A 21,850-nucleotide genomic window follows, 5' to 3' on the forward strand; every position below is an offset into this window, starting at 1 on the left:
GTTCCCACGTTTTTTTGTTCCTTCATGGGACGTGTCATTGTTGGCTATGCTAGCATTTTTATCCATCCCTAATTTCCCTTAATATTGTGGTGGTGAGCTGCTGCCTTGAGCTACTGAGGTCCATGTAGTGTAGGTACACCCACAGTGCTGTTAGGGAGGGAGTTCCAGGATTTTGACCCAGCGACTGTGATGGAACAGTGATGTAGTTCCAGGTCAGGATGGTGTATGGCTTGGAGGGGAACTTGCAGGCGGTTGTGTTCCCATGTGTCTGCTGCCCTTGTCCTTTTATGTGGTAGAGGTCGTGGGTTTGGAAATTTACGTTCCAGCCCATGTTGGTGTTTATACTCCATTCAAGCCTCTTCCCATCTTTCCTCATCTAAATTATCATCCTAACCCTCTATTCCCTTCGCCTTCAGATGCTTGTTGAGCTTCCCCTTAAATACATCCATACTATTTGCTTCCACCTCTCCCTTTGATAGTGAGTTCCGCATTCTCACCACTGTTCTTTGGGTAAAGATATTTCTTCTGAATTCCCTTTTGGATTTTTTGGCGACTATCTTATATTGATGGTCTCTAGTTATGCTCTTTCCACTAGAGGAGGCATTCCATTTCTATGCACTTTTAAAGACCTCGAATAGGTTATTCCTCATTCTTCTCTTTCAAGATAAAAGAGACAAATATGTCAATATTTTCTCCCTGAAGGAGCCTTTTGGCAATCCATGTGTACCAATCAACAGCATTGCCCTCATCAACTTTCTCTGTTATCTCTTCAAAAAACTCCAGCAACTTAGTTAAACATGATTTTTCATTAAACGATCTATGTTGGTTTTCATTAATTAACTCGCATTTCTCCATGTGACTATTAATTTTGTCCTGAATTATTGTTTCTAGAAGTTAAACTGACTGGCCTGTAGTTGCTGGGCTTATCCTTATATATCACATTCCTTCACTCTCGCTGGGTCAAAATCCTGGAACTTCCTCCTTAACAGCACTGGCTGTACCTACACCACATGAATTGCAACATTTTAAGAAGGCAGCTCACCACCACTTTCTCGAGGGCAAATAGGGATGGGCAATAAACACTGGCCTAGCCAGCAATGCATAAATGAATAAAAAAAATATTTTTTTTCAATAAGAGGATAATGTTTCCAATTCTCCAGTCTTCCAGGACCACGCTTGAATCTAAGGAAGACTGCAAAATTATGGCCAGTGCTTCTGAAATTTCCACATGGAACAAGATTTGCATTCCAGGGGTTAGAGCTGCCCTACCATTCCTATACCTATTAGAGAATAAAACTTACTCTTTAAACAAATAAAGACTGAGCAGCTATTCACTTTCCTTCTGTTGTCATTTTAATATAGAGAAGTTAGTTGAAATGCTTTACTTAACCGTTATTATCAACAATTTACTTGCGAGTTTAACAAATTAGCAGCCTGCAAATTGATGATTGTTGTATACATGGTAACCGCAGGCTAATTGGATACAATTACCCTGTAATGGAAAAGTAAACTGTGGTGATTAGTTTTTGTTAATTTACATATCAGTTCATGTTGGTGTTTAGGCTCCGTTCAAGCCTCCTCCTATCTTTCCTCATCTAAATGATCATCCTAACCCTCTATTCCCTTCTCCCTCAAATGCTTGTTGAGTTTCCCCTTAAATACATCCATACTATTTGCTTCCACCTCTCCCTGTGATAGTGAGTTCTGCATTTTCACCACTGTTCTTTGGGTAAAGATATTTCTTCTGAATTCCCTTTTGGATTTTTTGTTGACTATCTTATATTGATGGTCTCGAGTTATACTCTTTCCCACAAGAGGAAGCATTCCATTCCTATGGACTCTGTCAAATCCTTTCATAATTTTAAAGACCGCTATTAGGCTACCCCTCATTCTTCTCTTTCAAGATAAAAGAGACAAATATGTCAATATTTTCCTGATATGTTAACCCACACATTTCGGGCATCGTCCTTGTAAATCATCCTCTCCAGTGTCTCTATATCCTTTTTATAATATGATGACCAGGACTGCTCTGAAGTGCGGTCTCACCAAGTTTGCTACATATGTACAAACATTTGAATTAGGAGCAGGAGTAGGCTATTTAGTCCCTTGAGCCTGCATAACTTCCCTACTTTTCAATTCTATATCTCCAGAAATAAAACCTAGTGCTTAGTTTGCTTTTTTATGCCCTTGCTAACCTGTGGCACAACTTTTAGTGGTTGGTGTATTTGTACTGCAAGATCCCTTTAGTTCCTCGATCCCACCTAGACTTGCACCTTCCAAGTAATAAGTGACTTCCCTATTCTTCCTAACAAAATGTACTACATCACCTTTATCTGTGTTGAACTTCATTTGCCCATTTTTTGCCCATTCTGCAGGTTTGTAAATGTTGTCCTGTCACGTATTACAGTCATCCTCAGTATTGACTACCCCACTCCCAGATTGGTGTCATCCACAAATTTAGAAATGGTGTTTTTGATTCCAAATTCCAAATCGTTAATGTAAACTGAACAGCAGTGGCCCCAGCACTGATCCTTGTGGAGCATCATTTCCTGCCTTTTGCCACTCTGACTAAGTACCCTTTGCTTTCACTCTTTACGTTCTGCCTTGAAGCCAGCCAGCAATCTATTCTGCCACATGTCCTCTGACTGACTCCACATTTTCTGACCCTATCCATTAGTCTATTATGAGGTGTCTTATCAAAGGTTTTCTTAAAAACCTTGATAAATAGCAGCTTCCGCATTACTATTGTCTACTCTCTGTTACTTCCTCAAAAAATTCAATTAATTTGGTCAAGCAAGGTTTTCCTTTTTGAAATCCATGCTGATTCTTCATTGTTATATATTTTTGTTTCTTCTTGTTCTTCTATTCTATCCTTTAGTATGGATTCCTTATTTTTCTTACCACCAGTGTTAAGCTGACTGGTTTATAATTCCCTTATTCTGTCCCTTATCTTAAATATAGGAATTCCATTAGCTATCTGCCATCCTTCTGGTGCTACACCTTATTCTAATGCATTATTAAATACGTGTAGTAATGCCTCTGCTATCTCTTCCCTGGATTCGTTTAAAACACGTGGATACAATCCATCTGGACCAGGGGTTTTATCCTTCTTGAATGTATTAGTTTACACCCCATTTTTATTTTAAATGCACTTATTTCATTGCTCATCTCAACATTCAATGTCTCCAATTCTATCTCCTGGAGAAATACCAAAACAAAATAATTTAATATTTCCGTCATTTTTCTGTATTTATCTGCGGTATTATCCTGTCTATCCGTTGGTCCTATTGTCAGACCCTTCCTTTTTTATTGATGTGCCTGTAAAATATTTTGACAATTTGTTTTATATTCCTTTATGTTTTAATTTCATAGTTTGCCTTTGTCTTCCTAATTATTTTTGACATCTCTCCTAATCTCTTCATATTCTCTCTTATGCACTACTTTGCTGTATGCACTTAATGTATGCCTTTTTCCTAACCTTCAATTGTCCCCTCATGTCTTTTTTCATCCATGGAGTCTCAGCTTTTAGTTTGTTCTCTTGAACGGAATGTATTTTTCATGCGCTCTGTTGGTCACCATTTTAAATGTTCCCCATTATGTTCTACATCCTTATTTGCCAATATAGTTGCTCATTTTATTTCCCAAGTTCTATTCTCAGCTCCTTAAATCAACCTTTACCTAATCTATTAACTTGCTTTTCGTTATACTTATGCCCTTCTCTATCATCATCTTAAAGCATGACATATTATGGTCACTATTGCCTAGTGTAATGAGATGTATGTTTTTATATTTTTGTAGTTAGGTTGTCTGCGTAGAAAGCTGTGGGTGTGTGTGTCCAGGGTTAATTAAACAGGGGAAAGGTTACTAGAGACAGGTTGTCTGTGAGGTCTAAGAGATGAAAGGTTAAAGGTATTAGGTTTGTGCATTTGTAATGAGAGGTTATGGTGGGTTTGAGTAACAAGTAAATAGGGTGGAGCTGAAATTTGCATTGTGAGATAATGGCGAAATTGGTTTTCAGCTGCTGAATTTTAAAAGGGAGTTCAGAGATGATAGGGAACATTTTACATCTTACAGGGGTTCCATGAGTAAACATGGGAAGGTATGTTAAATTTTATTGACCCGAAAGTAGAGGTGAAATAGAAACATGAAACGTTTTTATATTTAGAGAAGTTGAATTTCAAAGAGGTGTTTGAGGACAATGGAACCTGAGATGAAAGGGGAAAAAGATATTTAAGGAAAGGGTTGTTTAACTGTAGAGAGTTGCTGTGGGGAGATGCTCACTGAAGACCGCTTCTGTGTGCTCGAGTGCTGAAAAGTTATGAAAGATTTAAATTGAAGAAAGCAACACAGTGCTAAGCTTGGAAAGTTTTTATTTCTTTCGGAATTCCACATCAGAGTGGAAGTGTTTGAGAAGTCGTATGGTGTACCTTTATTAAAGTGACAACAATTCTTTGACTTGGGTAATAAATAGTTACTGGATTTTTATGTTTAAAAATCTATAAGAGGTTGTTGCCAAAAAGGTAGTTTAATTGCGTACATTTAACCAAGCATGTTTTTTTGGGGGCTGTTCTGTAAGAAACTGTTTTAACTGTGTAGCATTTATCTTGTGTGCTTAAGTTTTTTTCTTATCAATAAATCTTTTAATTTTAAAAATTCTCATGTTACTGGAGTTCTATTGCATTTGCAAAAAAAAAAAAGTTTTATGGTCAGTGACAAGGTCTTCACTCTGGGGCCTGGCTTGCTCAGCAATAACATCAACTGTGGTCATACCACCTAGTTACAGGCATGGAAGCAACAGTCCATGAGAAGCTATACTTCTGTATGGGCATAGTGTCACTAGCGTGGAGGGGTTCTCTGACCAGGACGCAATGTGTTTTTGAATTAGCTTTCAGTCTTAGTAGATTGTAGAGCTTGCTGTCTGATCTAGTATGCAAGTAGGCTCCTCCCATTTCTGCAGGGAAGGCAAAGGTCAGGAGCATGGGGAAGAGGATGCCAAACAAAGTAGGGGCTAGGACACAGCCCTGTATCAGAACTGCAACCATCAAACCTGTACAGTGCAGTGCATGCTGTAATGGAAGAAGCAGATGAGACTAAGGACAGTGACTTTTCCCTAAAACCTTGTACTACGGGTATATCCTGGCAAGACAAAATCTCAAATGTGGCAGTTCTCCCAAAGGCTGAGCTCCCAAGTTTGTTGGCACTTATTTAACAGAGGCGGCTTCGTTGGCTTGGGCATGTCCACAGCGTGGAGGATGGTCGTACACCCAAGGACGTTGTGTGGTGAGATATCCAGAATCAGATGATCAGTAGAACGTCCAATGCTTTGCTTTAAGGGTGCTTGTAAGCATGACGTGAAGGCCCTAAACAACGATTACCACATCTGGGAGAGGAAAATAAAGGGTACAACTCTAAAATGGGTGCAGGAAGAACCAGGGTATGTATGTGCATAAGTCATTGGAGGCGGCAGGACAAGTTGAGAGAGTGGTTAATAAAGCATACAGTATCCTAGGCTTTATTAATAGGGGCATAGAGCACAAGAGCAAGGAAGTAATGTTGAACTTGTATAAGACAATAGTTCGGCCGCAGCTGGAGTATTGCATTCAGTTCTGGGCAATGCACTCCTAGAAGGATGTGAAGGTGTTGGAGAGAGGAGAGTGCAGAAAATACTCATGAGGATGGTTCCAGAGTGAGGAACTTAGTTATAAAGATAGATTGAAGTTAGGATTGTTTTTCTTGGAAAAAAGAAGGCTGAGAGGAGATTTGATAGAGGTATTCAAAATCTTGAAGAGTCTGGATGGAGTAGATAGGGAGAAACTGTTCTGATTCATGAAATGATAGATATGAGAGAGTACAGATTTAAATTAATTGGCAAAAGAAGCAAAAGCAATGTGAGAAAAAACTTTTTCACATAGTGAATGGTTAAGGTCTGAGATGACAGTATCGGCAGGAGTGACTACCGCACAGCCATTGTGGAGACGAAGTCCCACCTTTATGTTGAGGATATCTATCCTCCATCGTGTTGTGTGGCACTACCACCGTGCTAAATGGGATAGATTTCGAACAGATCTAGCAATTCAAGACTGGGCATCCATGAGGTGCTGTGGGCCATCAGCAGCAGCAGAATTGTACTCGAACACAATCTGTAACCTCATGGCCTGGCATATCCTCCACTCTGCCATTACCATCAAGCCAGGAGTTCAACCCGGGTTCGGAGAAGAGTGCAGAAGGGCATGCCAAGAGTAACACCAGGCATATCTAAAAATGAGATGTCAACCTGGTGAAGCTTTAACACAGGACTACTTGCATGCCAAACAGCATAAGCAGCAAGTGATAGACCAGAGCTAAGCGATCCCACAACCAATGGGTCAGATCTAAGCTTTGCAGTCCTGCCACATCCAGTCATGAATGGTGGTGGACAATTAAACAACTCACTGGGGGAGTAATATCTACAGATATCCCCACCCTCAATGATGGAGGAGCCCAGCACATCAGTGCAAAAGATAAGGCTGAAGCATTTGCTACAATCTTCAGCCAGAAGTGCCGAGTGGATCATCCATCTCGGCCTCCTCCGGAGGTCCCCAGCACCACAGATGCCAGCCTTCAGCCAATTCAATTCACTCCACATGATATCAAGAAACTGCTGAAGTCACTGAATACATATGGGCCCTGACAACATTCCGGCAATAGCACTGAAAACTTGTGCTCCAGAACTTGTAGCTCACAGCTACAACACTGGCATCCACCCAGCTATGTGGAAAATTGCCCAGGTATGTCCTGTACACAAAAATCAGGACAAATCCAACCCAGCCAATCACCGCCCCATCAATCTACTCTCGAACATCAGTAAAGTGATGGAGGGGGCCATCAACAGTGCTATCAAGCGGCACTTGCTTAGCAATAACCTGCTCATTGATGCCCAGTTTGGGTTCCGCCAGGACCACTCGGTTCCTGACCTCATTACAGCCTTGGTTTAAACATGGACAAAAGAGCTGAACTCCCGAGGCGAGAGTGACTGCCGTTGACATCAAGGCAGCATTTGACCGAGTGTGGCATCAAGGAGCCCTAGCAAAACTGGAGTCAATGGGAATCAGGGAGAAAACTCTCCACTGGTTGGAGTTATACCTAGCACAAAGGAAGATTTTTGTGGTTGTTGGAGGTCAGTCATCTCAGCTCCCAGGACATCACTGCAAGAGTTCCTCAGGGTAGTGTCCTAGGCCCAACCATCTTCAACTGCTTCCTCAATGACCTTCCTTCCATCATAAGGTCAGAAAAGGGGATGCTCGCTGATGATTGCACAATGTTCACCATTCTCGATTCCTCAGATATTGAAGCAGTCCATGTCCAAATGCAGCAAGACCTGGACAATATCCAGGCTTCGGCTGACAAGTGGCAAATAACAGTCACGCTCCGACAAGAGAGAATCTAACCATCGCCCCTTGATGTTCAATTGCAATACCATCACTGAATCTCCGACTATCAACATCCTAGGGGTTACTATTGACCAGAAATTGAACTGGACTAGCCAAATAAATACTGTGGCTACAACAGCAGATCAGAGGCTAGGAATCGTACAATGAGTAACTCACCTCCTGACTCCCCAAAGCCTGTCCACCATCCACACGGCACAAATCAGGAGTGTGATGGAGTACTCCCCATTTGCTTGGATGAGTGCAGCTCCAACAACACTCATGAAGCTTGACACCGTCCAGGACAAAGCAGCCCGCTTGATTGGCACCACATCCACAAACATTCACTCCCTCCACCACCGACGTACAGTAGCAGCAGTGTATACTATCTACAAGATGCACTGCAGGAATTCTCCAAGGCTCTTTCGACAACAACTTCCAAACCCATGGCCACTACCATCTAGAAGGACAAGGGCAAGCAGATAAATGGGAACAGCACCACCTGGAAGTTCCCCTCCAAGTCACTCACCAGCCTGACTTGGAAATATAGTGACGTTCCTTCACTGTCGCTGGGTCAAAATCCTGGAACTCCCTAACAGCACAGTGGGTGTACCCATACCACATGGACTGCAGAGGTTCAGGAAGGCAGCTCACCACCACCTTCTCAAGGGCATCTAGGGATGGGCAATAAATGTTGGCCTGGCCAGCGAAGCCCACATCCTGTGAATGAATAAAAAGAAATGCACTCTGAGTGTGTGGTGGAGGCAGGTTCAGTTGAAATATTCAAAAGGGAATTAGACTGTTATCAGAGCAGGATTGAAGGGAGAAGGCAGGAGAATGGTACAAGGTGAATTGCTCATTTGGAGAGCCCCTGTAGACTCAGTGGGCCAAATGGCAGCCTCCTGTGCAGTAATAATTCTGTGATTCTAAGGCAACACCTGAGGGCTGGTGTGCACCACCACAATGATCAGTGGGTACAGTGACTTGGCAATAGATGCCAATGATGAAAATAACCCACCACAACATCTGGTACTTTCATGTGCGTGACTTGTGGCAGAACCTACCTCTCAAAGATTAGCCTCTTCAGCCATCAGCAAAGGTGTGCCTTATGAAGACACACCATCTGAAATGGATTTTTTGCTACGTGCCCATCATCTTTTGTACATGAAAGGATGCCGATGATGATTATTGCCAGGATGTTCCCAACTTTTATTTCTACTCTGGTTCATTATGCATTTTGAGATACAATAGTGAATCTTCCCTTGTTGAGCTTTTTAAACATTGAGTTAGAAAGGAGTACTGTACACATTTATGAACTCATTTTGTTAACCCCTTTATCTACCTCATCTATCCAATTAATATCAGGGTAGTTGAAATTCACCATGATGAATATTCTATTTTTTACTCTATTCTTTAATTTGTATTTTTTTTTCTCCACCTTCCCTCCACCATTGGGTAGTCTGTAGACTACATCTATTAGTGTGATTGATCCTTTATTATCTTTTATCCCTCTCCATATTGTTATGACCAGGATGGGAGGAGTGTGTCGTTTTTCTAGCCCCACAACTCCACTGGCTGCACCATTAGTTTAAAAGTTTAATTCACTCACCAAAATGGCTAGTTATTCTGCTCTGAAGAAGTCATAAGAACTCAAAACGTTAACTCTGTTTCTTTTTCCACAGATGCTGCCAGACTTGCTGAGTTTTTCTAGCATTTTCTGTTTTTATTTCCGATTTCCAGCATCTGCAGTATTTTGCTTTTATTGACCAGTTAATTACCTTTGCTACTAAGATCCAGAATAAAAGAAACTTTAACCAGGCTTCTTTCAATAAATCAGAGTGGTTGATATATTATAAAACACAACTTTTTTTAGAACAAGTCGCAAGAACTGGTTAACACACAATTGTAACCTGGAAGTATAACTATCTGTTTTAAAATTCACCAGCACGCGCACATAAACAAACAAGTAGAGTGTCTGCATGGATGGGCAGCTGAAAGAAAAGACGTTAAAAGGAAAGGGTAAAGTTCGCAGGGTTTCAACGCCGTTGATCTGGTGCTTCCTCGTGTGAAGATGGATCTTTAGTCCCAGTAGATGCCTGGTGGTTCTCACCAACGGAGTTTCAACGTGGAGGGGAATAAAGCTGGATCAACCCTCCTTGCCTCAGCCTCTTGGGTTTCCGAATTTAGACAAGTTCCACTGAGAGGAGGATTCTTAGCTGGATACTGACAAATCATGTGATTTCAGGCAAGACGGAGTGTGAGCTGGGCAGCTTTTCCCCTTCATTTTGGTCCCAACTGAATTCAGAAAACAAGTTCAAAACTTAAAGCTCATCATGTCATGTGATTTCCTGTAAATCACTAGCCTTTGCCTTTCAACCAGTTTTTTTTCCCCCCATCAATTAAAATAATTGCAGTGCAAACAAGCAAACATCTCTTTCCCCATCAAGTACCATGCTGGTCAGGTGATTTCTTGGAAAAGGCATGCTTGTTCCTAGACCAAAGGTGAACTTGCGACCTTTTTGTAAAAACACTGTGTCTAAATATTGCAATGTCTTTCCATACTTTAAAAGAATATATTGTCCTAAAATATATGACTCTAACAATATAGATTCTCTTTTTGTCTTGCTGATGATAACCGCATCCCTTTTTTCTGCTATTATTATATCCCAAACACAGGAACATAAAACTTAGAAGCAGGAGTAGGCCATTCGGCCTTTCAAGCTTGCTCAGCCATTCGCTAAGATCATGGTTGATCTGGTATGACTACTCCATCTCCCCTTTTCCAAATATGTTTTCCCCTGCAATATTTCAATCCTAGTCCTGATTTTTCTGCAACCATATCTCAGTAATTCCTATTATGACTGGTTCCTCCTAACAAATGATTACTTCCAGCAGCTCTGTTTTGTTATGGGCACCATATGCATTGCTGTATAGACATTTTAACTTATTTTTAATAGGATTTTCTCTCAATTTATATTTAACTATCTTCTAAGACTCTTGTTCTATAACTCCATTTACTCCCTTGGCATTGTCCTCCCTTACTCTTCCTTCCTTTGCTCTTTATCCCTGTTTTGTTTACATTTAGGCTGCTAACATTTCTTGTTCCCTAGCCCCAATCTACTACTTTACAAACCTTTGCTACCTCCTAGGTTGGCTGAGAAATTTGGCTAAGAAAGTGCTTCCAAAATGCTGATGTTATTGAACTAATTTGCAAGACAATTTGGGGTATTAGAGTCACAAACCTACCATATTGTAGAAAAGGTTTGTGCTGTAGATGTGCAGATTTTATTGTACATAGAACTGACATAACTTACCAACTGCACTAAACTTAAAAATTGAGGCTGTGGCTGGCAGCACTATTCTGAAAAGTTCCTTTATATGAATAATGCCCTTAAATGAAAACACGTTATTAGAAAGTGCTCTAACCAGGGATATCTCTATTTGTTGCATGTATGGTTACTAAAGGTTAACAGACTATGCAAAAACGCTAACAAAAAATGTATCTTGGTGATTATTTTTTGTTAGTTACCATAGCATGCCAATCATCTTTATTTTTCCATTGTCCTAGATATAAAATTACTTGCAAAAATGCTAGAATAGAGTCTCACCTTAGTATTTTCATTTCTTTTGCCAGACGTTGCCAATTAGTTAGTTACATGTGTTATCCAGACACTAACATATGCGATTCTGTTTGCCACATGTGCTTACCACAAAATTGCCAGGTATTTCTGGGTCAGGCTATGTACTGCAACACTTGCACACAGCAGGCTACTTAAATAGTAAGTGTTAGTCCATGCACTCATCACAAGACTTTTAGGTTTCGCTATATCCTGCTGTGTGCTGTAATGCCTAATACTTAACTTTAATCTACCATGTACTATCCTGTTTTCCACATGTGCTCACCACAGAAAGTTGACAGTCATAGTGTTTACTTTCATTGACATTTTCCTATTTGTTAACTTAGCCTCCCTTCTTTCCAGTAAGATCTTTATTTTCTTCACCAGTTCTTAGTTGTTTCACCTAATGAAAAGGCTGCATTGGAAGCATCATAACCTTACTACGGCATTGCAGATAGCACTGTAACATTTGAGTTGAAGGTTGTGATTGAAGTCCTATTCCAGAGACTTAAGGATGAAAATCTACGTTAACACTCCAGTGCAGTGGTGTTACATTTCTGGAAGTGTTGCCTTTTGGATAAGATGTTAAACTGAGGCTCCTGCCCTCGCAGTTCAATGGAAACAGAACTATTTCAAAGAGCAGGGAGTTTTCCATGTTGTCTTGTCCAATTTTTATCCCTCAAACAACATGGTTTTAAAAAAAAGATTATCTGCTCAGCAGTGCACTTGTGTGTTTAGAACATTACTATCTGCCAGTCGACATTACAACAGTGATTAGACTTCAAAAATACACTGGTTGAAAGCGCTTAGGGATATCCTGAGGTCACAAAAGGTGCTATAAATATGCAACTTTTTTCTTTTCTGATGTCATTAGTGATTACTGCATCACCTGCCACCTGTTTCTTGTTGTTGCATTCTGGTAATAAGATGCAAAACGGTTGCAGCTGATAACATATGCTCTGTGTTGTCAACTGCATGGTTTTGATTATTATATTGTCTTTCTTATTCCCTTTCCTCATTACCAAGTCTTATACTTCTCAAGCCAACAATGGTTCCAGAGAATCTGTTGGATTGTGTCCAAAATAAAGGCAGTTATCTCCAACTGTGCAGACAAATACAAATTGGTTTTTTAATTTGCAGAAAGAACAACCATATTTATAAATCTATCTAAAAGCACCTGACAGTTTAATTTTCATGTGCACAAAATTTTCAAGAGCACATCAAAGCGTGTGCTCAGTGGACAAGTTTCCCTGTTGGAACTACAATTTTGTACCTCTCTTCACAGTAGAATACGGAATAAAACAGTGGAAATTATGGGAATCCAAAGGTCTAGTGAGAGTGAGGAATTTAATAATGAATATAGTCTAGAGTAATTAATGGGACTAAAAGCTGACATCCCTTGGACCTGATGGTCAATAACTTCAGGTTTTGAAAGAGATGTCTGCAGAGATATTGGATGCATTGGTTGTGATCTTCCAGAATTCCCTAGATTCTAGGACAGTCCCAGTAGATTGAAAAGTAGAAAATGTAACCCTACTATTCAATAAAGAGCAGAGAGAAAACGGGGAACTATATAAGACAGTTAGCCTGACATCAGTTGTAGGGAAAATGCTAGAAGCTAGTAATAGGAAAGTGGTACAGATCACTTGGAAAATGAGCAAAGCTATTTCAGTAAAATCCTAGAATTACTTCATGGTCAGCAATAGAGACTAAAACTTCAAGCCAAGCTGAAAATTGCACTGAAGTTGTCCCAGAAAACCACATTGCAGACTGGTTATGAAATATTCCAGCAAGTCATATGGCTTTCTGGAGTTAAGTAACTCCAATATTCAGATTAATTTCAAGTGGCACCTCCAAGGGCATTTTCTCTAGGGTGACTCAGATGCAATAGAGCATTCTCTGTTGTTGATTGGGAAGAAACCACTCAACATCTATAGAAAGGTTACTGTTATTATTAAGATGTTAAACAAATTTGTAATGATTCTATCATTTTCTTGAATAAAAATAGTAGATACTTTGTACAAATTATAATCCTTCCCTTGCCTCTTCATGACACTCCTTCTTTATCTTTAAATAATAACACAAAGTACAGATATATGGGAACAGGTGTAGACCATTCTTTCCCTCAAGTCTGCTCTGCTATGGCTGATCGAGGATAGATTGGCAAAGGTGGGCTGTTCTCTTTAGAGAAAAAAGGTTGAGAAAAGATTTGATAGCAGTGTTCAAAATCATGAGGGGTCTGGACAGAATAGGTAGGGAGAAACTGTTCTCAGTGGTGGAAGGGTTGGCCAGATGACAGTTTAAAGATGATTGGCAAAAGAACCGGAGGTAATGGCAACACTTTTTTATGCATTGAGTGGTTGAGGTTTGGAATGCACTGCCTGAGATTGTGATGGGGGCAGATTCAAAAGGAATTGGAGCATTATCTAAGGAGAGAAAAATTGCAGAGCTGTGGGGAAAAGGTACTGGAATGCCAAAGTTGCACTTGTAGAAAGCCAGCACAGATGTGACAGGCAGAATGGCCTCCTACACTGTAGCCATTCTATGTGGCATGCAAAGAGTCAGAACCCAGCATATCAGCTGACAGTACGTTCGAGGCTTTCGATTCCCTGGGAAAAGAAGAACCATCCAACATTTATCTATTCCTACTGTTACATAGTTTAAACTCATTTCCTGTGGTCCTCCCTAATCTGCTAAACTGAAATAATATATCAATGGGCACATTCATTAGTCCTTTAATTATTTTATAGACCTCTGTCATGTCGACTTTTAAGTGTACCCAGTACCAATCCTCAAGCTAATCTAAGTATCTGAGGTTCTATAATCTAAGAATTATTCTAGAATAGCTCTCCTTTGGACATCTTCCATGGCTAGTATATCATTCATTAAATGAGGACCTCAACTGGGCACAGCCTTCTCAAAGTATGTTTGTAAATAATGGGGCCAAAATTTCTGATTTCCTACAGTGTCACGGTGGAGCAGGACTTCCAGACACCTGTAGTTATGGTTACTGATCCAACCACATTATGCATGGCTGGAGCCACTAACCTTTTTGGAGAAGGTGCATCAACTATACCCACCCCACCAGACACTTGGAATACCAGAATGGCTCCATTTTGCTCTAATGCAGTGTGCAAGACCCAGCAAGGCCTGATTGTTGAACAGCTGCACAAAGGTAGATGTTTGGCTTCCTCTACAGGATGATTGATTACATTTGCCCTCTAACATCTTTCGACCTTTGCAAAGTCCATAATAGAACCTTGCAGTATTTTTGAGTTCTTAATCAAATAGTCAAATGTGGCAGGCATTTGACCATGAATATTTAATTACCCTGGCTCCGAGAAATGGGATGGAACCGGGGGTGGGGGGGGGGGGGGGGGGTGCGGATTCCAATGGGGAGGCTGAGTGTCGGTAGAAGTACCGTGCAAACATATTTTAAGTGGTAGATCGGGACTAGTGGAAATTTGAGGTTGTGGTTTTACATAGGTTTTAACCTAGGTTAAAGGTCTGGGCCGTTGTGGAAGGACACCATCAAGGCTGAGCAGAGTAAGAGAGAAGTCTTCTTCTTTGGTGCCTTTTGTCTTGTGAAACAATGGTTTGTGCCGTGGTCAACTCTGTATTAAACATCAATTGGTGTGGCTGAGAAGCTCCACTGTACCATGGCAGTTTGTACCACATTTGCTGCACAAGAAGTAGTGTAGGATTCACTGGCCTCTGTTTTCTCTGGGAAGAAAGAAAATAAGTTAAATCAAAATGTCTTTGAGTTTAAAAGCCTGTATATTTTAAGAGAAAAGGAAGAATGCAATTTTACAGAAGAAATTGTTGGTTGATCTGTAACTGCATGGTGACATCTGTGAATACTTAGCTGACTTTTCATTTGTCATTCTCTTTGAGCTTTGACGCTCCACAATCTTGTCTCCTCAAATTATGTTTTGATTCTTAACTTTTATTTTGCTTTATGATTGAGACGCCCCCAGATAATGCTTGGCAAGATTTCATGGTTCGTGGCGAAGTGATAGTACTTACCACTGACCACGAAGAAAGCTGCCACAAAGATTTTGCAATCCCTGTGGAGTGGATTTTCCCTTTCCCAAAATTAATTTAATTCTGCTGCCAACTGTTTCCATGGATCTTTGGCATTCGACAACAGTGATACCACTGTAGTTCTAAGTACTCACCTTTGTTCTCATGAATAGTGCACCATTGGACTTTATTTGAAGCTATGTTCATTTTCCTTGTACAATAGGTAGGAAGGTTCTTGCAAAAGGGCCAATTCATTGTTGCTGGCTGAAATAGAATGGGACCACACAGCCCACACTACTGTGTGAGCTGATCTTGTTGGATTCAGCCTAGCCAGCTCATGAATACCATTTGGATAAGCACTACTTTTGTAATTGTATCTAGAAAGCAGCTGCTGGTGCGCTTGATTCAGAACATTTGGTTTTTTAACTTCAGGAAATCTGTCAGGTTAGCAGTGGAAGCTGGACAAGGGAAAGTGTCTGAACTTTGAGATCCTTTGATGAAGAAAGCTTCAGTGTTTTTCCCAAGGAGCCATATTTGGGAATGATTTGAGTACTATCATGTTAGTTAATCAAGATCCCGTATTTTCTGTGCGCATTGTTGTAGAAAGGATGTAACTTACTGATTTCACATTGTGTTGAAAAGCCCATTGAAGCTTCCTATGCTGAAGATTATTGACATTCTTATCAAGAAGGTGCTTATCATGTTTTCAGTTGACTGTTTGAATGGAGTTTGTGGATTTTGAGGAAGAATCAACACTGAGCTAACTGTGATTCACAACTCAGTATTGAATAGATTTGGAGGTAGACTATCTGAACTTTCTTTTGACTTAATCCCTCTGCTTAGGACAGGGATGTCAATAAGTTTGACATTGTTTCTTTTTATGTTATCCATCAGACTCCTAAATTAAAAGATCAGGTTAACCCTGTTACATTGTGTCCTTCAGAGTCAAGAGGCCCCTGTCAAACGAGTATTTATTACAGCCATGACCACACTGATAGGAAGAGGGAAGATAATCTGGAAGATAAAGGTGGAGCACAGCAGCTCAAAGTTCATTTACTGTAGAATGTTTGTCTCCTGAAGAACTGGTTTTATCTGTTATGTGCCATAATAAACTTAAGATGAATTCTGTCTAAAACAGAGAGCAAACAATTAATAAAAAATTGTGGCTACACTGCTCATTATTGCATTCAGAGGAATGCAACCGATTTCTTCTGTAAACGTCTACTAATGCCGTGAGAGAAGTGGTTATTGAACTGAGTTGGGTGTTTTTCACAAGTAGAATCCTAAAACACAAGATAATTAAAAACTACTCCATGTGCAGTCAAGTGGAATAAAGGCACCATAATGTAGTCTTGCAACAAATGGTTCCGGAAAAGCTTTAATAAAAGTATTTAGAACCCTCCTGTGATATGTAGAAAAATAAAGCATAGTGATTATTTTAACAGAACTAATTTCTGAGGGTTGGATGGATTTTCATTTTCGTCCAGGAGAAGATGGTGTCAAAATTTTCAGATCCTGTCACAAAATGTACAGACCTAACCATTTTATGGTTGCAGTGCTTGTTATTGGCCACTAGAATGCCAGCAACTCAACAATGTTTTGGCAGCCTCTTGTGGCTCTAATTGGTAGCACAACACTACATTCTCATTACACTTTTGTACAAAGCTTTCTTTTAGCCATTCCTTGTTAAAACAGCTGTATAATTGTTGCGTAGTGCAATTTTTAACATGGGTTTTGCCCAAAAGTTCAAATAATTGCACTGGTGTCTTGGAGAGCTTTGCTCTGCTCACTAGTTTCGAAACTGATTCAAAATTACAGCAACGTTGAGTTCACATTGGGGACTCACAGAGGAAGGAGTTAGGGCTGCAGTAGTTAACCACAAGAAGACTAAAATCTGGTGGTGAAATCCAGGATGAAACAATTTTCATGGTTTGTTCAGCTGAGGTTTTGGATGATGCAGGGATATTTGTAATCAGAATGGAATATTTCATGTCACTTAATATTAAAGGAATAGAGATGATTAAACGAAAGTGTCAGACTAGGAGGACAGATATTCTAATGGTATTTGGAAGGCTGAAATTACGATCAGCCTATGCCAAAGTGGAAGGAGATAGGACAGGTAAGATTGAAGGGAAAGGAAATCCACGGTGCATTCATGAATCTTCAGGCAAGGGACAGAACAGTCCTGCATTTGCTGCATGTTTGATGGTTGCTGCATAAGGTTCTTTCAAAATTCTGTCACAATATCTGTATCTCTGTGCCAACCCACAGCACTATCTGTATTGGAGCATATCTTAAAGGAGTAGGAATCCAGTCACAGATTAATCCTCAAACAAAGCAAAGTTGTTCATCTCTGTCTTCTCTTCTTCCAGCCATTTTGTACAAGGGGAATGCCCATTGAAAAAAAATTGTTGCTAGTGATGCATAGGGGGCAAAAGTAAATTACAACAATTGAAATAAATCATTAGTATGTAAATGCCACAAAAACAAGAAAAATAAAATGGTTAAGAAGTGGCTGAAATAAATTTATTTTCCATATACCTGTCACTGGCTGGCAACATGAGGTGGCTGTTTCATGTGGCCTTGATTTCAACCCTATTTATTGTATGGCAGAATGGCAAGAAATCCCTGTGCAGGACATTCCCACCCTAAATATTCAACCCAAGCCTGCCCATTTGAATGGGATGATTCCAATCCCCTCATTCCAAGATTCAGAGTGGACAGAATTCCTGTTTGTTTTTCATCCCCAGCCCAATTTTAGCAGGTAGGATGGGTGGCTGAGAACAGAAAATCCAGGTCACTTTCTAAAGAGTGGAGAATTCCAACACAGAAGAAAATCATTTGTGACTTAACTGGAATATTGCAATTGTGCGGTGCCTGAATCCTTGGGTTGCATATTTGTTTAGAATTAGTAAAGCATGACATAGTTTTGTGAGCACTGATATTTGGAAGAAAAGTTACTTAACTGTGGCTCCAGTGAAAAGAGGAGGTATTTCTGCTAGCTTTCAGAGTTTAATCAAACAGATATGATATGGATCTGTTTTTTGAAAGGATTTATAGCAGGGGTGGGGAACCTATGGTCCATGGGCTGGACCTGGCCTGTATCTCAATCTCATCCGACCTGCAGCAAGATTTCTAAAAGTATAGACCTATGACAGTAGCACCTTCAAAGTAGCATTTATCATTGTTACAAATTTGCTTTGGATAAAAGCATCAGTGAAATTACTATAATAATATTTAACAATATAATATTCAAATTCAGCCATCGCGTTAAAAGAGCAGGTGAGTTGAATGTTTCTGTATTCTCTCAAAAATCAACTTAATTTAGTTTTTTTAAATGTGTGTTTGGCCCGCAACAGCTTTGTCTCTGTGTGAATGGCTCGTGATAAGAAAAAGGTTCCCCAGCCCTGATCTATAGAAAGGAATATGACTACAGCTGGTGACACAATGAGCAATGGGTTGACTTGGTGAATGTGACTGAACCAAACATAAAATTCTGTCTCCTCTGTAGCCATTTAGGAAATTGGTCAGTACTGTTAAGTGCCACTAATATTTCAAAGTAAGCTGTTGAAAGCATTTTATATCATCAGTCCATGTGGTGCACAATCATTAATGTTGAAAATTGTTGAGAATTCAGAATACATTGGCCCGTAACATCTGAGCTCCAGGGCCTCATAACTGGGGGTGTACCTCAAAGATGCGCTGGGGAACTGCGCCCCCTTCCATCCCCCCTTACCCCTCCAGAAGTCCCAAGGTAAGGAATGCACAGAAATTGCCCAGGAAGTTCAAACTTCCATGAGGCCATTGTCCTGCAATCGGGACCATCCAAAACTGATTTAAATTGCAAATTTTGGATGGTTCTGAATGTGTCTCAGTAATGGTTACAGTTACCCAGGAAATGTTAGAAGAATTAAACCCACTCCTAACTCCTGGATAACTGTAGTACTGACCTCCACCCTCACCCCACCCCTACCAAGCCTCTCATGGATCCCCCAACCACACCTCCCCCACCCCCCCCCCCCCCACCAAAACTACGACCAGCCAACACCCCCCCCATGAACGCCTCCCACTGGCAACCCAACTGACCTGTCCGGCCAACCCGACCCCCTTCCACTGACCACCTGAACCCCACCTCCCTCCGACGGATCCACCCCCCACTGACAACCCTACCCCACTGACCACCCAACCCCCCCGACCACCGAGCCTCCCCTGAGCACCTGACCACTGAGCTCTCCCCCAAGCACCCCACCCCGACCATCAGACAGAACTTCCTCGCGCCCCCCCCCCCCGCTGCCCCACCCCCCGACCACTCCGTCTGCCTCCCTGACCTCCCCTTCACCCACCAATCCTACCCACTTACCTTACAAATTTACCTGCTTCATGGCTTCTAAAATTGGCTGGACCTTTAAACTTACCTGTTTTATGGCTGCTATTGCTGTTAAAAAAAGGGGGGGGTGGCGTGGCTCCTTATCTCTGACTCTGCAGCCCTGGGCCTCAGAAGCACGCTGCCCTACAAAGCTCTCGCCTGGCCTGAGTTGGAATGTTGGGCAAGAAAGGATTGGCTGGATTTCCAGGTAAGAAACTAGGAGCGGAGTGGCAATCTGACTCTGCCACTCTGCGGAATTCCAGGCCCATTATATTCAGGAATAGAGATACTATTGACTCAGCAATCATGCTCTTAAATGGCTGAGGTCCAGTGAGAATAATTATTTAGGTGGGAAATGATCCTGGCACTAAACAGCAGTCTGTTGGTTTTATCTGTTTGGTCAGGAAGTGCCTTTGGTTCTACTAAGCAGGTCAAAAATGGAAAGCTTCTCTGGAGACTGATAAACAATAATAGATAAAATAAAGTATGAAGTGCTCAATGAGGTTCAGTTTGCACAGAGGAAATTTAATGGGAAATAGCTACATTGGTAGCAGATGGACTAGTTTCCTGAACCTCGTTCCTGATAGAAATTCTAGATCGGTAAAAAATGTGTACATCAGATTTACTGTCAGATAGAGAAGGTGAATAAAAGGATTTGTTTATTTGACTGCACTAAAACTCAGATGATTCTGATTTCCATGTCCAACTGATTTTCCCCCTTCCTTTTCTTTTAAAAATAGGCTATTTTTATGATTCCCACCAACCCACCACCAACATTCCGGAAGCCAGAGCTCTGGTCTGATGAGTTCACAGATTTTGTCAAGAAGTGTCTGGTGAAGAATCCAGAGCAAAGAACTACTGCCACACAACTCTTGCAGGTTTGGCAAAAGGCTTTTCAGTGAATCTTTTGTTAGTTTTATGGGAAAATACATTTTACAAATCTGATTTATGTAGAATTCATACAGAAATCGCAGCTTTAATCAAAAAATAAACTCAAAAAGGGTGATTTTTTTTTCAGGGCCTGACCAATAGATATGGGTCATAAATTCAGGCTCACACCCATCTTTAGCATGTTTGATTTTAAGATGGTTGTTTCAGGCATTTCTGTGACCGTGCTACCTACAAATGGAAACTCATTAACAAACACAAGTTTTTATAATGTGGTGCAGTGCTAAATACAGAATTTCAGGTGAGGCTCTTCACACAGCATTAACCTTGCCCTTAAAAACTGAGCACAGCAGCACGCCTTTGTGTTGCTATGTTGATATTGTACAGAAGCTCTAATGGCCCCCTGGTGCACATCCAATACTTTTGCTGCATTACACATGCATTTAAAGCAACAAATAGCTGAGCAATACAAGTAGCACCGAAGGAAGTTAGGAGGATTGGCCATGTGTTAACTCCCACACTGTTGCATGGTCAAGAGAGACTCACTTTGTAATGGGCAGACATCTGCAATTGCAAGGACCTTGAGCACTATGTGTACATCTGCAACTATCCTAAGAACCCTGTGTACTAACCATGCAACTGGATATATCAGAAGAGACCTTTCTTAGGCAACTCCACTTGTCTGTGGATGCAATGACCGAGTTACACTATCTGTTGCAGCCTTGTGGAGTCAATGTCAAAGACTTAGGACAGCTTATCCAATTGCTGTCAATGTCACCATGGCATTAAACAATACAGCAGGATTGTCCCACACTACTGCAGAAAATGTGAAGTTGATATCCATATTAACCAAGTGACTGATACTATGTTTGCTAGGAGAAACATGTGTACACTGGGAAAGTAATAAATGAAAGGCTAACTAGAGGGGCTGCAGAACTTTTATAACCAAGAATTCTGGGGATTACAGAAGAAAGCCATGTATTTGCAGGACAGGAACAGGCTTTTTGACCCAACTTCCATCTTTTCTTTCTCCTTCAGGCTAAATGTATCTATGCATTTTTTATTCTTTCATGGGGTGTGAGTGTTACTGATGAGGCCAACACTTGTTGCCCATCCCTAATTGTCCTTGAGAAGGCGATGGTGAACTGCCGCCTTGAATTGCTGCAATTAATTTGCTGTTTTAAAAAAGTTCCAGGATTTTGACCCAGTGACAGTAAAGGAATAATGATATAGTTCCAAGTCAGGATGGTGTGTGGCTTAGAGGGGAACATGCAGGTGATGATGCTCCCATGCAATAAAAACAGAAAATGCTGGAAAAACCCAGAAGGTCTGGTGACATCTGTGGAGAGACAGAGTTAACATTTCAAGTCTGTGAGACTCCTCTTCAGAGCTGAAGAGAGATAGAAATGCAATGGATTTTATATTGTGGAAGAGGTGGAGCAAAATATAAGGTCACGGATAGGTAGGAGCTCTTCCCTTGTGCTAGATATGACTCCAACTCGTGGAAAGTTTTCCCTCTAGTTGCTATTGACCTCCATCTTAATAGGGTT

At 40.8% G+C, this 21,850-nt stretch overlaps 1 protein-coding gene across 2 annotated transcripts in view; it reads left to right on the forward strand.

The window, feature by feature from the left end:
- stk3 (serine/threonine kinase 3 (STE20 homolog, yeast)) overlaps positions 1-21,850 on the forward strand; it is a 417,867-nt gene that overhangs the window by 234,939 nt on the left and 161,078 nt on the right. For both annotated transcript variants that reach the window (XM_078541121.1, XM_078541122.1), the window contains one exon: positions 20,153-20,290. In XM_078541121.1, coding sequence (XP_078397247.1) covers positions 20,153-20,290 — 138 coding nt within the window. The remainder of the gene's footprint in view (positions 1-20,152; positions 20,291-21,850) is intronic.

The sequence above is a fragment of the Cetorhinus maximus genome, chromosome 4 (assembly GCF_964194155.1).
Source record: "Cetorhinus maximus chromosome 4, sCetMax3.hap1.1, whole genome shotgun sequence".
In the NCBI taxonomy this organism is placed as follows: Eukaryota; Metazoa; Chordata; class Chondrichthyes; order Lamniformes; family Cetorhinidae; genus Cetorhinus; species Cetorhinus maximus.